Raw genomic sequence first — 17,982 nt, 5'->3', positions numbered from 1 at the left:
GTTTGACCCACCTGCTTTCCTCACCACATATTCAGTAGCAGAATCCTTTCCCTTTGCAACTCCATCACTAGCACACTCCTTTCATTTCACTGTGTTCACTTCAGCAACATCTTTGTTGATAGAGACCCTCTGTAGCATCTTTTGTACCGCCTCTACTGCTCTTTTTTTCCCATTATCTCTAGCTTTCTTCCTAATTTCTTCCAATTGTTTACGTTTCTTGTCATACTCTTCACTTGCACTTGGTATGGGAACATCCCTGGGCCATATTGGTACAGGCACTCCATCTGAATCACCTATAAAGGATTCATTAGTTATAGGGTCTACACAAAGCCCTGCACCCCACTAGAGAGGTAACTTCCTAGGACCTATATTCACATGTATGTATTCTCATCAGTTTCAATTGTCCTAACCTACTATTTTGTTACAAAATATGTATGATAAAGAGAGATGAAACCCATACCTTGTGCTTTCACATTCTTAAACCCCATACTTGTGACACCCAGAGCAGCACTTGCTTTGGTTAATACACTGTGTGACCCAAGAACACGGTTGTCTTCATACCTCCTAGATGGTCCTGCACTTCTGTGGACTCAGTTTGTCATTCAAAATGGAGCATTTTGTCTACCTGGGTTTGGGAATTGGTGATCTTGGAGATGTTTGACTTTCTTGTGTCTGTATTAGAGTTAAGTGTTCATCTGGTGTGCCGTATTGTATTGGGTCTGGGGATCTTTCTGTTGTTTGTGTCCTCCTAGATGAGTTTCTGCCATCACTTAGGTTGATTGTGGCTTCACAACCATTTTGACCTCCAACACTGACTCTTGCATGTCCTCTTGAATTGGTTCCCACTTCAACACTGGCTTGAGCAAGTGGCTCACCATTCATGGACACACTTGCTTGTCCTCTTGTTCTGCCATGCATTGGTTCATTTTGTTGAACATTAGCACTTGGGTTGTTTGAGTCATTCCTTGGTCTACCACCCTTGTTTGGAACCTTAGGAGGTTGCTCCACTGCCTCATTCACACACTTTGACTTATTGTGTCCAGGTTGACCACACTTGCTACAAGTCATTACCAATCCTTGTCTAGAAATTCTCTGCCTGAAAATGGAACCTGCCTTGGATCTCTGACTTGGACCTTCATGTGCTGCCCTTCTTCTTTTCTTCTTTGGCCTTCCAGGCATTTTCCTTGGTTGTGGTGGTAGTGGTTTGTCTTTTGTGTTGATGGTCCATGTATTCATTCCACCAACTGGCATGATATGGCTATCATACAACTGCATATACGTCTACCTTCTAAACCAACCAGGAACATAGTCTTCAGGTCTCTTGTTGATCTTGAATATAACTGCACAAGCATGTGGGCATGGGATACCAGAAAGTCCCCACATTCTGCAGCTACATGTTTTTTCATCCACATTTACCTTAAATGCCTCATACAATTGTCTCACTTCCCAATGAGAGCCCCCAGCATGAAAAGGTTTCCAAAACCTGCATTTTACATACACATTGGTTGTTTAATAGTAAATTATAAATAACATACAAAGAATATACAAAACAACATGAAAAGGTTTCCAATGTCTAACCTTTGTTGGTCCTTGGCCCACTCAATTCTGTTTTGAATTGAAGGAGATATGTCAGTCTTCCATCTCAAACATAATCTCCTCATCACATCTTGCATCTCCATTATGATGGATCTTATTGTCTCAAACATTGTTATGATTGGCTTATTCCTCACTGATAATATGACAGAGTTGAAGCATTCACTAAAACCATTCTCTACACGATCACAAGCCCTATTCAACTTGAAAAATGCTCTAGACCAGCTTTTTGGGTTCTTGTCCATCAGATAATCATAAGCTCTAGGGTCTGTACTCTTAATATCCTTCATAACCTTTTCAAACAGTTGTGGGTAACTAGCCTTAGAGGCTGACCAGAACATGGACCTAAACAAGACACCACTATATCTTTTTCTAAACCCCTCATAGATGTGTCTTGCACATTGCCTATGCTCTGCATAGGGTAACATGTATTTCACTACTTCTATGAAACCCTAAAAGAATGACACATTTCATAGTTTACTTATATAACTGCATAAACAATACTCACATTTTATAAATTTTAAAATACATAATATAAATACAAGATACATTTTAAATACATAATATAAATACTCACATTTTATAAATATTAAAATACATAATATAATAGGGCAATACAAGATAGATGGGTTGTACCTTATGCTGATTAGAGATGACTGTGATGCCAACCCCACATTCAATGTCCAGATCACCAGATAGCAACTCCAAGAACCAAGTCCAATTATTTTTATTCTCAACACTAACCAAAGCCTATACAATTGGATAGATGTGGTTGTTTCCATCTCTTCCAATTGCAGTAAGAAGCTCTCCTATTGCTGGACTCTTCATGAAGCATCCATCTAATGCAATAACCTTCCTGCAACCTCTTTTCCAACCTTCTTTCAATCCCTTGAGACAAATGTACATCCTATCAAAATAACTCTTCCCATCTGGATTCCTTGTAACACCAATGTTTATGGTAGATCCAGGGTTTGAAGCAAGTAATTCATCTGCATATGACCTCAGCATACCATAATGCTCCTCTATTGACCTCTGGAATTCTGCAAGTGCATAATTTTTAGCTGCCCTACACTGAGTGGGAGTCACTATGCATTTGTATTTCTTCATAACCAAATCTGAAATTTCAACAAGTTTGATAGATGGATTTGCCCTTATCTTATTTCTAAACTGCCTACCAATCCACTTGTAAGTAACTAGTGACCCAAACCTAAATTTTCTACTACAATTGTGATCATTCCACATAGAAACCACTTGGAAAGAACTTTCATCCTTCCTGTAGATGTAGATTCGTTGTGACAATCGCAACATAGATTTGATTATCGTTTATGTTTTTAGGAACTTGTGTGTAATCATTGAAATAAGAACTTGTGTTGATATTTAATGATTACGTTCGAACTTCAATATTATATCTATTTATGTTTTGTATTGTATTTGTGTGTTATATATTGTTTTGCAGGTATAAGAACATAGAATCAAGGTTTATAAGTGTCGTAGAACACTTAAACGGTGATTGGATGTTATGTACGAGTCAAAAAAGTCAAACAAAGAACAAAGGGTCGTCCCTCGTGCTGACGTCATCAGCATGTAGGAACAACCTTGTGCTGACGTCAGCACGAGGCAGATCGGTTGTTTATAGTTTCGGGCCTAATACGTAATTAAGGCCTAAGCTCACACGATCCAATACTTAACTAGTAAAAATACAAGACCTAATCTACGAAATTAGGTTAATGATTTACGAATTCTTGAGAGATATTCACGAATTTACAAGCTAAGGTTATTTGTTCCTTCATGTGTTCTTCTACACGAACCACAAGCCTTGTGCATCTCCTTGGGTTTGTTAATTGCTTATTAATCAACAAAAGGCAATAGCAATCTAATTATCTCAAAAGGATTCCGCACTCTTGACAATAGGGCACCTTACAAGTGGTATCAGAGCCCTAAGGTTGATGACCAGAAGGTTTAAGATTGTTTGATTCGCTATTGATTGCTAAATCAATTTGAAATTCATGTTTTTGATCAACTTCGTGCTCTTCTTCGTGTTACTTCGTGCATACGTCAGCACGAAGTAAACATTGTGTTCATGCTTACGTCACCCAGCAGACTTCGTGTCCACTTAGTCCCACGTCAGCGCGAACCACTCTTCGTGACTTAGGTCGTGACTTGTGTTTCGTACTTCGTGCCACGTGTCCTTCTTGCTATACGAACTTCATGCCACGTGTCCTTTGTGCTATACAAACTTCGTGCCACGTGTCCTTCGTGTTATACGAACTTCGTGCCACGTGTCCTTCGTGCTATACGAACTTCGTGCCACGTGTCCTTCGTGCTATACGAACTTCGTGCCACGTGTCCTTCGTGCTATACACTAAGTAGTCTTTTCGTTTTACTTGAATTCAAAAGATTTGAAATGACGACCTTACCAGCTGCCGCAAACTCACCCAATGCCTTACTTATCAGCCAGATGATCATGCATGATGATGAGGTTGGTCAGGATAATACACCTTCAAAGCTTTTCCGCATGGAAAGTTATTGGATGTGGAAGAGACGTTTTGAAGACTACATTCGTCTCACTGACATGGAAATGTGGCTAGTGATAACTCAAGGTTTTGATTGGCCTTCATATGAGAAGAACGGAGTGATCAGTAGGTATACTTATGCTGATATGCCTATTGAAGAACGTAAAAGATATGCTGTTGAGGGAAAGGCATTGTCTACTCTTACTATGGCCTTGCCTCAAGATAGTGTAGATCTGTTTAAAAAGTACACTACTTCAAAGGATTTATGGGATGCTCTCGAAAGATATTGTGAGGGCGATGTAACTTTAAAGAAAAACCGTATCAAGCTTCTCAAGCGTCAGTATGAAGCCTTTAATGGACTGAAAGGGGAATCTCTTGACGAGATTATTATTCGATTCAGTCATCTGACCACTGAGTTGTCATACTTTGAAGTTGTTTATCCTCAAACTGAGCTAGTTAATAAGTTTCTGGATTCACTGCCTAAAACTTGGACTGATTATGTTCATCAACTTCAAGATGATCAGGAATACAGTACATGGGATTTTGAGAAGGTAGTCTCCAAGCTGAAGAACAGAGACATGAAGAGAAGGATTAAAGACACTCACTCGGATTTTACACAAGATCCATCCTTATATCATGCTAAGTCTGTTCATTTAGCAAGTTCCAGCTCAGGAAATAATGCATTTCTAAGTGGTGCAGAAGCTACACCAATAGTAGATGCTGATGGTATTTTCGGATATGTTGCTTATGACAATACAAATTCAAATGTTAAGAGCAATGTACAATCTTTCCACTCTATGCCAATGAGTATGAGTTCTGCAGAAGGAAAAATGAGTATTTACTCAGCCTTTGGTAATGCTCATGAAGCATTTATTGGGGGAAAGGTTACTGATCCTGCAGTAATTGATGAGGATTACAATCAAATAGATCCTGATGATTTGGAAGAAATGGATCTACAATGGCAACTTGCTATGCTTACTATTAAGGTCAGAAGATTCACTCAGAGAACTGGTAGACCTATAGGTAATGGCACTAAAGGTTTTGACAAATCCAAAGTGAAATGTTATAATTGCGATGGATTTGGTCATTTTGCAAGAGAGTGTCAACGACCTAAGAGGATTGATAACACTGTTGCTGGTCGTCAAAATTACAATCAAGGTGGTATTACACCGAATAATCATAAGACGCAAGCGATGATTACATATCCTGTTACTCCACAACAGCCAGTTTCGTCACCATTTTCGGAGTCAAAGGCTGTTGTTGTTCAAAATCCAGATGGTACTTATCAATGGGATACACAATCCGATGATACCTCGAATCATGCCTACATGGTAGAATTATATGATGAGGTAGCTGCAACGATTGATAATGCTGTGTACTCAGGTAAAGAAAGTGCATCTGAGATAGTACAGAAGAATATGTGTAATGTTGCTGAGACAGTAAGATCCGAGAGTGAACAAATGACTGCAGTAAAAGCATCTGAAGAAAAGGAAGAGTCATCAAATCCTGTTGATGACATTTCTATGAAGAGCAGATGAAGAACTTCGTGATACCTGAAGGTATGACAACTGAAAATTTTGTTGCATACATGGCAGATTGCAAGGCTGCAGATCAGAAGGTATGCTGTTCTTTATCTTCTATAATTGACGTATGTAGAATGGTGTCAAATTTAAAACAAGAAATGTTGAAACTAAAAGAAAATTCAACTAGTTTAACTGCTGAAAATGTTATACTTAAAAAGGAAAGTAATGTGTCTAAAGATTCTGATTTACTTCTACAAGGTCACCAACAAACTGAATTAGATTTTAATCCAGATGAAGTAGTATACTACACATTGAAAGACTGTGATACAGTTTTTTATGATAAAGAAGTATCTATAAATAGGATTGAACCTAAATCAAGAATTTATAAAGTTTGGTGTGTGGAAAATAAAGAAGAATGGTTAGCTGAACAAATTCCATATAAGGATAGACATTATGCTCCTTTTAAACCAATAACAAATACGGAAGAAGCAATACAGACGCTTGATACCATAAATGAAATGAAGGAGTATGGTATACCAATCCCTGAAATAGAAAATGGCCAATCTAGAAAACAACAAGTAAAGAAATGTTATACTTGTCGTGAGAAAGGCCATATAGCTATTGAATGTCCAAATAGGAAGGTCAAGAATCCTAAGAATGACAGTCAAGTCAAGTCAAAGGATGTTAGTGATATTCCTAATCCTGTGTTAGGTGTTGATAATCCAGAGGAGTCTGTTTGCTTGTTATCAAAAGCAAACGAATCTGAATCGTTACTATTTCATAGAAGAATGGGACATATCGATTTCCGAAAGATGAATGACATTGTCAAACATGGTTTGGTTGACGACGTTCCCATGAAACGGTTTGGAATGGAAGACAAATGTGTACATTGTCTGAAAGGTAAACAACAAAAGTCTGCACATAAACCGAAACAAGAAAATTCTATTGCCAATCATTTTGAGTTACTTCACATGGATTTATTTGGTCCAGTAAGTGTAAGAAGTATCAGTGGGATGTATTACAGTTTGGTGGTTACTGATGATTACTCGAGATTCTCATGGGTTTTCTTTCTTAAATCTAAAGATGAAACTCTGCAGATTTTGGTAAATTTCTTTATCGAAACTGAAAATATTTATGGAGTTCGGGTTAAGAGAATCAGGAGTGACAACGGAACTGAATTTAAGAATAATGTGATGGATGTCTTTTGTTTGTCAAAGGGAATTCAACATCAATACAGTTCTCCGTATGAACCACAACAGAATGGAGTTGCTGAAAGGAAGAATAGGACTCTAATCGAAACAGCCAGAACTATGCTTGCAGATTCAGGGCTTCCTACTATGTTTTGGGCGGAAGCAGTGAATATAGCTTGTCATATTTTAAATAGGGTTACTGTAGTTAAGCGTCATAATAAGACATGTTATGAGCTTCTACATAAAAAGAAACCGAATTTACAGAATGTTGAACCATTTGGTGTACCGTGTACTTTCTTGAAGTATCTACCTCAGTCAAAGTTTGATTCAAAGGTTGAAGAGGGATTTCTCATGGGTTATAAACCGGGAACATCAATTCGACGGGTTTACAACAAACAGACTGGCAAAGTTGATTTGGGAACAAATGTCAAGATTGTCAGTCATAAGCCCGCTATACATTCTGGATATGGCAAAAACTTCGATTATGATAGTGTGTTTAGTTCACTACATGGTCCTGATTCTTATTCAGATGTTGAGAAAATTGACGATGTGATTATTTTAAGAGATCACATGGATAATGCTCCTATATCTCCGCCTACTCGAAATGTCGATATTACTCCAACCAACGTTCAGTCTACTACTAATATTGATGAAAGTGGTAAGGACAAGGATAAGACATTAGATTCAGACAATAATGAACCCGCAAACACTACACCACCTACTCCATCGAAGGTTACACTTCCTGATGATGATCCTATTTCTGAAGAATCGGAAGATGATTTCAGCTCTCCTGAGTTTCAGATTAGAACAAATTTAGGAGAAAGTTTGAATGTTGATTCGGTTCCTCAATATCGAATTAATAAGGATCACCTAGTTGAAAATATTCTTGGAAATGCTACAGAACCTGTTCGAACTAGAAATCAGTTGAATAAGGATTTAACTAGTTTGTTTTGTGAAGTGAAAGACACCGGATTGATAACTGAGTGTTTGTATTCTGGTTTCATTTCACAAGTAGAACCTAAGAATGTTAAGGCAGCACTTCAAGATCCATGTTGGGTTGAAGCTATGCAAGAAGAATTAGCTCAATTTGAAAAACTTGGAGTTTGGGAGTTAGTAGATGTGCCTAGAGGTAAAGAACCGATTGGAACTCGTTGGGTATATAAATGCAAACGAGATGACAAAGGGATCATTACCAGAAATAAAGCACGTTTGGTTGTTCAGGGGTTTGCACAACGAGAAGGATATGACTATAACAAAACTTTTGCGCCAGTTGCTAGGATTGAAGTTATAAGGTTATTTTTAGCCTATGCAAGTTTCAAAGGTATAAAGGTGTATCAGTTAGACGTTAAGAGTGCCTTCTTATACGGTGAAGTTAAAGAAGAAGTGTATGTTTACTAACCACCAGGGTTTGAAGATCCGAACTATCCAAGAAGAGCATATCGACTAGATAAGGCTCTTTATGGATTGCATCAAGCACCCAGAGTGTGGTATGAAAAATTGTCAACGCATTTGTTGACAAATGGATTTACAAGAGGATCGATAGACAGCACATTGTTTATCAAGTGGAAGAAGCGAGATTATCTAATTGTACAAGTTTACGTGGATGATATCATTTTTGGTTCATCTAATATAAAGATGTGCAAAGAGTTTGAAATGAGCATGAAAAATGTATTTGAAATGAGTGCTATGGGGGAATTACAATTTTTCCTCGTACTACAAGTAGATCAAAGGAAAGATGGATTCTTTATTCACCAGTCTAAGTATGTCGATGACATCTTGGAGAGGTTTCAAATGTTAGAGTCCAAGACATATGGTACTCCTATTCAGCAAAATTATGGTTTAGGAGTTCTTGATCCGAAAAATGAACTTGTGGATGCAACTTATTATCGTGCTATTATTGGCTCATTGATGTATCTGACTGCTTCGCGTCCAGATATCATGTTCGCTGTTTGTCTTTGTGCTAGATTTCAAGCTAGTCCGAAAGAGTCACAATTGACTGCAGCAAAACGTATTTTACGTTATCTTAAGGGAAACCAAGGGCTTGGTATGGTATCCAATTGGAGGAACGTTTGATTTTGTTGCATATACTAATTCGGATTTTGGCGGTTGTAACAATGACAGAAAGTCTACGACCGGAGGTTGTCAATTGTTAGGAGGGAGATTAGTATCGTGGCAATGCAAGAAGCAGACATGTGTTGCTCAGTCTTCATGTGAGGCAGAGTATATGGCTGCTGGTAGCTGTTGTTCCTAGGTATTGTGGATTCAGCAACAACTTCGTGACTACAGTATGGATTTTCTTGATACTCCTATTAGAATAGACAATAAGTCAGCTATAGACATTACAAATAACCATGTCATGCATAAGGTCACCAAGCATATTGATATTAGACATCATTTCTTGCTTGATTGTGTCCAAAAGAAGTTAATTCATTTAGAAAAGGTTATAACCGATGATAATTTAGCTGATCTGTATACCAAAGCATTTGATAAGACTCGATTTGAGAAGTTAATTCTTATCAATGGAATGAAGAATGCTGATTCATATTAAATCTCTCAAAGAACTAATTTTGTAAGTTTGTGTCTGTAAATAGCTAGAGTCATAAAAATACAAAAAGAGTTCTTAGTGTCATGAAAATCATAAAAATGACAAAATGACAAAAATATGAAGAGATTTAAGTTAATGCTGTAAGATGATTAGAAGTGAGGATACTTAGCTTTTAAGTTTGCTTAATCGTAATTTAACTGCTTAGTTCAGTGATTACAATTTGGGATATATTGGTAGACACAAAGTAACAAGGTTTCCTTAATCTGAACTTAAATTATACAATGTTCTTGTGGGAGACATATTCAGATATATGGCTGAGAATGCTTGCTTTTCAGTAATGATTTGAACTAGTCCTTAAATTTTGTGAAAGATCTAGCATTACTATAAGATTTGTTCAATATATAGGCAAAAACCTCTACCAATCATGAGCATGAAAGCTAAATGTGATATTGTTTATGCAAATGAAATGAATGTAAATTAAGGGGCTAATGTGGTCTTTGAGATTCGGACAAGTATGTCCTCGGGGTGTCTTTGTATACCTAGCCTACCTAAAGCTTCCAACTTGGGATAGGTTGTCAGAAAGTTCCCTACGTGAAAATCATGGGTTCCTTATAAATAATGACATGCAAAAGCAAATAAGTTAAATCACAAAGTAATTAATTTCAGTTATCTAAAAGTGTCTCATGATTTGTTAAGGATGTTTTTGAATATACATTGAATTTTTGTTATCTTGGTGCTTGTATCGATTACGGAAGTATATCTGAGTGTGGGTCACATAAGTTCGTAAACTATTCAATGGCATATTAGGCTACTCGGGTTACATGGTGACTGTCCTTGGCCAGGGTATGTCGAAAGTGTCATAACACAAAGGAAACTGGAAGTACCGAGTGTTTAAGAGGACAAATATACCGGTAATCGTGGTTGAATCACTGTTCATAATTAATAATAAGAGAATTATTTCTCACTTGCAGACTTATGTAAATGCTAATCTGATCTAATCTGCAGAAACTTAAGATTTCTTGTAAATAAATAAAGTAGCTTAGTTTATTCTTATTTTTATTTTTATTTTTTTATTTTTATTTTGTTTCTTTTATTTTTATTCTTGGAATAAGTGTCAGTTTGTGTGTCAAACTAGTTCTTATTGCACGAGAGATTTGATAAGCATTAAAAGTTAAAATTCTTAGTGAATTATAAAAGTCTTGTTGCTTACGGTATTAATGTTTTAAAAGATGGATTTTCTAATTTAATACATACGTTGTTTAATTTAGAAAATGAAATGTTTTGAAGAATTGAAAAGTCAAAATATTTTTGAATGTGTTTCAAGTAAATTTTTGAAATTTCAATTGTTTGTGGTTGATAAGTATGCTTGACAAAGATTAGACTTACCTTAGATCTTGTAATGATTGCTAGGTTAAGATTTTTGTTGTTTTGCATATTTATGATATTTTTATTGTTTTTGGTGCATTGATGAAGTTTGTTAAGTGTACAGGTTACAGATAATAAACTCATTTTAAATGTAATTGGCATCAAAAATTTTAGATTGTGATTGAAGGCAAAATTGTTTTTGCTTGCTTATTGGAATTGCATTGCGACGGACAATGAAAGTTGCTCAGAAATTGCTTCTACAAATTGTGTTACAAGGATGGATTGCCTTGTAATTAACCTAAGACTTAGTGTGATAGGTTATAGTTTTATTATCAAGATCACAACCTAAGATGTAATGTGATAGGTTGTTGATATGATATTTTGTAATGCATTATACATTAAAATGCTTTGCATTGTTGAGTTGAACATCAATGGAGAAATGATCGATTTTATGTCAAGATAATAATGTAAGCTTTATTTGATATATTATTGTGATGACAAGTTAGTACGGATGATTTACGATAGCATATTTGAGTAGATACATGTTTTTAGTAATGAGTATCTACAGGTTTATGTTTCTGGAATTTCTGGAATTTTTCCTTGTTTACATTTCTGGAAAATTCGTGAAATTTGGCTAAGGAATGAAGCTTTTGTGGTTTAAAATCTGGAAATTCAAAATCAACTCGTGCTGACGTCAGCATGCCTCGCGCTGACGTCATCACGAAGCCCACGAACTGCGTGTTCGGCCCGGCCCGTGTGGATTCGAATATATATATGGGTTGTTACTATTCATTAATTACCATTAATCGAAATCAATCCTAAGTAAATCACACGAACTTCGTCTCCCTCATGCCACTATTCATTCGCTCATTAGTTCGATCGATTCCTTCTTTCTTCGTGTTATTCATCCAGATTTGTTGGTATAATTCCAATCTAGGATGATTGATTGATGTTTTGACTATACAAATTAACGATTACAAGTCGTTATAATGCCCGATTTTTTATTTTACCTCGCGTGAACAATAACTAGGACGAACCACGAATTAGATCCTTGATTCTTGATGATTTGGACTTAAATTGAACCTAAAATTAGATTAATTAATGTTTAAACCTGTTAAATCTAACAAAACTTTAGGTTAACAAGTGTTAAATCAAGATTAATCAATGAAATTTGTGTTTTGGTCACTATTCACACGAAGAACACGAACCAACTTTGTGTTCATCGAATTTGTTTCGATTTTGTTTTCTGGGCATACACGAACCATAAACAAGTCCACGATGATGTTTTTGATCAATTTTAACATCATATGGAGATGTTTTTACTTCGTGTTTCTGGGTTTCATGCTTGGCTCGTGCTGACGTCACGACGAGGGAAATCCTCCTCGTGATGACGTCATCACGAAGCAGACGAGCAAAACCCTAATTTTTAGTTTTTGTTTATTCTAACCTTTGTTTTTCTTGTCGTTTTTGTCTGTTTTTGTGCAGGTATGGCAGGACAAGGTAATAACGCTTGTGTGTTCGTCAAGGAGCACAATGCTGCACTCGATCTCAGCATTACGCAGACGCGGTGCACTTCAGAGTTTCACGGTGTCTTATAGTTTCTTGCACGTTCTCATGTTCATTTTGTTGTGACAAAGAAACCTCCGTTGGTGATAAGTCTCATTAGAGAGTTTTGGAACTCAGCCCGTTCAGTGCAGATGGGTGCTCAAACATACATTCTCACTACTGTTGGAGGACGTTCATTCTCATTTTCTGTTGGAGACTTACGGACAATATTACACTTAGGTGATGTCGCGATAGAGCAAGGTCCGACTGAGTTTTCTGAGGGTATACTGGAGCTATTTCTCACCCATACTTCAGGAATCATCTTCGTGGCAAATGGAAGCTTCTTGCTTACTATTTGTTGAGGGCTATTAGTCATCGGTGTATAGGCTATGACCAGATGAATATCCAGAACGCTTCTCAGATAGTTGCCTTGGTGCTGAACAAGCCATATAGCTTCTCTCAGTATATTTTTGATAATTTGGAGAAGCAGTTGAGGTCATTTGGTACAGACAAGAAATTCTTTCTGTTTCCAAGATTTGTGATGATCCTAATTCGTCACTTTGCAGCTGATTTGTCATTTGACGGTCCTACGTTCAATTTAGGTCGTCTTACTTATAAGGCATTTGTTGAAAGTTTGAAGCACTTGTCGGGTGGAAATGTTCCGATACATGTTGATAATCCACCTCTATTCGGACATTTACTTAATCCTAATTATGTTGCACCCAGACAAGGTTGGAATATGAAGTACCCGTTGCTGCTGCTGCTGGTGATGATGATTAGGCTCATGACGATATTCATGAAGAACGAGCTGATCAGTTTGAGGGACTCAATGGTGTTCCTCTGTATGCTGGTGATCTAGAACATGATTCTGATATGGATGCTCTCATGGAGGATATCGATGATCCTATAAATCTTGTACCACCATCTACTGGAGTTTCTACTTCTACCTTTGCTCCAGTTGATGTTGATGTCGGTCCTTCTGAAGTCCCGGTTAATGTTGTTGAGGACTCGGAAGATGAAGAAGAGGAAGAAAGACTGCCGAAGCGAAGAAGAAGACATGCAAGATCTCAAGATGAAGTTGATAAAGAGTTTGCTGCTTATTCTGAAGCCATGGAGAGGTCTCATGCACCTACTGTTGGTGATACTCCATTGGTTGCTGCTTTAAAAGCTTCTGTTTCTGAGATTCCTGCTTCTGTGTCTGCTCCTTCTGCTGCTGGTGTTACTGTTGGGGACAGAAGGTCGAGACCAAAGTTTATTATAAGGGGAATTGGTTCTCACGCACAAGTTGTTACTGAGGCTACGACTGTTACGATTCCTGCTGCTCTGGAGTCTACAGTTCGTCAAGAGCCAGAGTCGACACTTGTTGTTCCTAGGCCTTCGTCTGCTCATATTCAGGCGACAGTTCCTGTTTCTACAGTCATGGGACGTCTGTTGGCTCCTCTACAAAGACCACAGATGCCACCCACATGAACTTCTAGTGCTCGTATGCCTTCGTTTGAAGCTACGTTGCCACCTCAGGCTTCTACATCTGATGTTGCTTCTACGTCCCGTCCAGTTGTTCCGGTTCAAGTACAGCTGAGTCGTTTATTTTCAGAGAAGAAGATGTTGGAGATGAGGGTTACAGCTTTAAAGAGTCAGCTAAAGCTCCAAGCTGCTAAGCATCAGGAAGAGATGGACATGATGACAGCTCTTGTTCATTCTCTTGGATCTAGACTTGACCAATTCTTGGCTCAAGGGGGAGATAAAGATGGTTGTAAGGATGATGAGCTAGCAAAGAAGACTAGAGATGATGATCATGAAGATCAAGATCAAGATCGAGCTCAAGATCCAAATCAACAACAATCAGTTGGTGAGCCAGAGAATAGAGGTCAAGATCAAGATACTGCTGGTGATTCTATGGATACAGAGACTGCAAACATTCAGGGGGAGTCGTCAAGACAAAGAGAGTCAGAGATTGCTGGTACAGCTGGTGCTAGTACATCTAGGACTCAAGATAAAGGGAAAGCTGTGATGACCGCTCCAGATGTAGATCCTGATGATCCAGATAACAATGATGATGGGGAAGATTCCAATTCTGGTAACTCCGATTCTAATTCTGATAGAATAGAAAGGGAGATAGTGAATGATCCTCATAATCATAAAGAAAAAGAAAATCTTAGCAAAGGAAAATCTACTCAGGATAGTGAGTCAACTAAGACTGATTCTACTACCAATGCCTCTACAGAGTCAGATTTGCACCCTTTAATTGTGCATAGACTAGAAAAGAGATTGGGATATGATCCACAAGCTCATATGAGAGCTAGAGCAGAGATTATGGATTATGATGATTATTATGATCCAGGATCACTTAGGGATCAAATGAAAGAACAGTCAGGGTTAACTCATACATCGTCAGAGTCAGATTCGGATTCAGATTTGGATTATAAACCTTAGTGCTATTGATTTTGTATTTTTAATTGATGTGTGTACATTAGATTACTTGGGTTATATTAACAATTTAGAGTGTTAATCAAAGTGTTATTCAGCTCAAAATAGTGATCAAAGAGATATTCTGTTCGGCTTAACATATTGACAGTGTAATTTTAAAATACTCGAGTATTGAAGAATAATAATTATAAGATAAATATGATAGTGTTACATTATATTTATGATATAATATTATTGTTGTAAGTTAAAATAGATAAAGATTATAAGATAAATATTAATGTAATTGTTACATTATATTTATGATATAGTATTATTTATTTTAATTTCTTTATGTATTTATACTATTTTATTATGTCTTGACTTATGATTTATGTTCTTTATCTTTGTATATGTAAATCATTTGAATTGCAGATAAGCTTCCAACAATAGGTGCATTGGACGATCTTGATGCTGAAGAAGATCTAGAAAGTATTGATGATAAAGATTTGGAAGAAGGAGAGTTCATTACTTCGGAAGCTGATAGACAAAGGTTGCTTGAGACACCTTATGACTTTGATCGTGTCTTTAATGAAGATGAAGTCATTCAAGTTGAACCAATAGCTGAAGTAGAACATCTCAATCTTAATCCAATCAGAGATAGTCCAGATGAACCTAAGAATGCTACAAGGTTGAGATTTGCTGTATATGCAAACATAGTCGATGAAGGACATGACAATATTTTTGATCTATACTGGAATATAGATGCTACACGGGAGGTTGACCTTGGAAGATTTAATATACCTCCGGTGCAGCAAGATCATGAGTTTATTGTTAATAGACTGATTCCAGGTTATAGAGGACATACTGGTTTGATGATACGTGACGCGTATAAACCATCAATGTTTCGGGAATATGTCTCAGACAAGGATGCACCCAAATACTTCTCAGTGATACAAAGTTGGTTCTATGATCACATAATCAAATTGTTTATTATCAAGAGAAAAGAGGGTTGCCAGTACATGTCAATAAGTCAAAGACACTTCCACTCTCTCAGTGATTCTGACATGATAGATTTGGGAAGACACTGGTTCGTTAATCTTCAGAGCAATGGACTTGCAGATTTCTACTGGAATAGATTCAGAGATGAAAGAATTAAGTATTTCAGTGATAGAGGTCTGAATCCAGAAGAAAGGTTGACAAAGCCAACACCTTTGAAGAAGATTAAGAATTTAGATGGCACATTTTGGTTTGTTCAGAAAAGAATTAAATGTGTTAAGAAGGTTCCCGCTATCAGATGGGATCAAGATATGCTGACAGAGATGACATTTTGGCAGATAGATATCAAATCAGGCGAAGCACAGATGTTTGTTGATGATTCAAAGAAACAAATGTTGCTACGCATGTATGGTCCAATGCAGGTTGTCAATTTGTCAAGAGGTGATCAGAGAAGACTTTTGGATAAAGCTTGCTCAGCTGTGGATTTTTGGAGAGTTGAGGAAAGACGCTATCGCAACATTCTCGCTCATTATTTACAAGAGAGAATTCATGCGAATAGCATCAGACTTTTGTTTAACGGATAATTTTGAAGTTCAAGTTTTGAAGACTTTAAAGAGATCTAGTTGCAATCGTCAAGGGGGAGTCTGTAGATGCATATTCGTTGTGACAATCGCAACATAGATTTGATTATCGTTTATGTTTTTAGGAACTTGTGTGTAATCACTGAAATAAGAACTTGTGTTGATATTTAATGATTACGTTCGAACTTCAATATTATATCTGTTTATGTTTTGTATTGTATTTGTGTGTTATATATTGTTTTGCAGGTACAAGAACTTAGAATCAAGGTTTATAAGTGTCGTAGAACACTTAAACGGTGATTGGATGTTATGTACGAGTTAAACAAAGTCAAACAAAGAACAAAGGGTCGTCCCTCGTGCTGACGTCATCAGCATGTAGGAACAACCTCGTGCTGACGTCAGCACGAGGCAGATCGGTTGTTTATAGTTTCGAGCCTAATACGTAATTAAAGCCTAAGCCCACACGATCCAATACTTAACTAGTATAAATACAAGACCTAATCTACAAAATTAGGTTAATGATTTACGAATTCTTGAGAGATATTCACGAATTTACAAGCTAAGGTTATTTGTTCCTTCGTGTGTTCTTCTACACGAACCACAAGCCTTGTGCATCTCCTAGGGTTGGTTAATTGCTTATTAATCAACAAAAGGCAATAGCAATCTAGTTATCTCAAGAGGATTCCGCACTCTTGACATAACGAATAACGTCTTATTACGATCCACGCAACAATAGGGCACCTTACACTTCCTCTTCTTGCCATAATACCTCCAAGGGCAACTACTTTCCTCACCCTTAACAGTAGCAGGATACATCTTTACCTTTCTCTACTTTCCCAATGCAGGATCTTTCAGTACTGGTGGTCTTTACCCACATCTAGCTATGACTTTCTTTTGAGTACTCTTTTCATACCATATAGAGAAACCATTAGCCAAACCATAATAAGTCATGCACTCCTTGAATGCATGATGGTTTGCATACCTTTCACCTACTATTGGTTTTTTTTGTCTCCATGGTTGGTTTTGATTATGTATTGGCCACTTCTCTATATTGTCAACCATTTGAAAGGGGTCCTGCAGGTCATCAGTATCATCAGATTTCAGTTTCTTTAGCAACCCAGATATGAATTCATCATGTTCAACTACCATTTCCACCTCTGAGGTTTGACAAGTAGGCTTAACAGCTCCACCTAATGAAGGTTGCTTGGTTGTTTTTGTTTTCTTTTTAGCTTCAATTTCCTCATTCTAACCTCCCTCAATTCATCTTCCCCTTCTGATAGATAGTCTACTGATGCACATTCACTGTTACTATCACTGGAACAGTCCTGCTCAACAACATAGTCACTATCTGATTCACTATCTTCAACCATCTGCTCTTGCACCTCCTTTTTCTTTCCACTGTCATTATCCTGAAACAAACTTCTTACAATATTGTTAGGAGTAACCTCTGCTATTTCCTCATTCAAACCATCATCATCATGTAAAGGTTCAGCCATCACTTCATCCTCATCCACAACAATTGGATCTTCTACCTGGTCCTCATCCTCATCTAAGTTAGCACGATGTGAACTACAACTCCCCTTTCTAATCATTTTTTTCCTACCCACTTTCACATTCACATCATCCCCATCCTCTATTTCCCCAGGGTTTTCCTTAGTTTCCTTTACGTACAAATAACTTTGAATTGCTTCATCATGATCCTGTAAGTGGTTCAAGTATATATCT

General features: G+C 37.2%; 1 protein-coding gene across 1 annotated transcript; it reads right to left on the bottom strand.

The window, feature by feature from the left end:
• Positions 1-1,281: 1,281 nt before the first annotated feature.
• Positions 1,282-17,406, bottom strand: LOC122587689. The gene is made up of 4 exons (XM_043759855.1): positions 17,240-17,406; positions 2,350-2,866; positions 1,579-2,045; positions 1,282-1,483 (listed from the first exon to the last, which is right to left on the bottom strand). Exons 1-4 carry the CDS (start codon positions 17,404-17,406, stop codon positions 1,282-1,284), a joined length of 1,353 nt encoding a protein of 450 aa, XP_043615790.1.
• Between the last annotated feature and the right edge of the window lie 576 nt (positions 17,407-17,982).

The sequence above is a fragment of the Erigeron canadensis genome, chromosome 2 (genome assembly GCF_010389155.1).
Source record: "Erigeron canadensis isolate Cc75 chromosome 2, C_canadensis_v1, whole genome shotgun sequence".
Taxonomy (NCBI): Eukaryota; Viridiplantae; Streptophyta; class Magnoliopsida; order Asterales; family Asteraceae; genus Erigeron; species Erigeron canadensis.
Note: the sequence above shows the minus strand (reverse complement) of the source record. Positions and strands in the feature narration are given on the sequence as shown.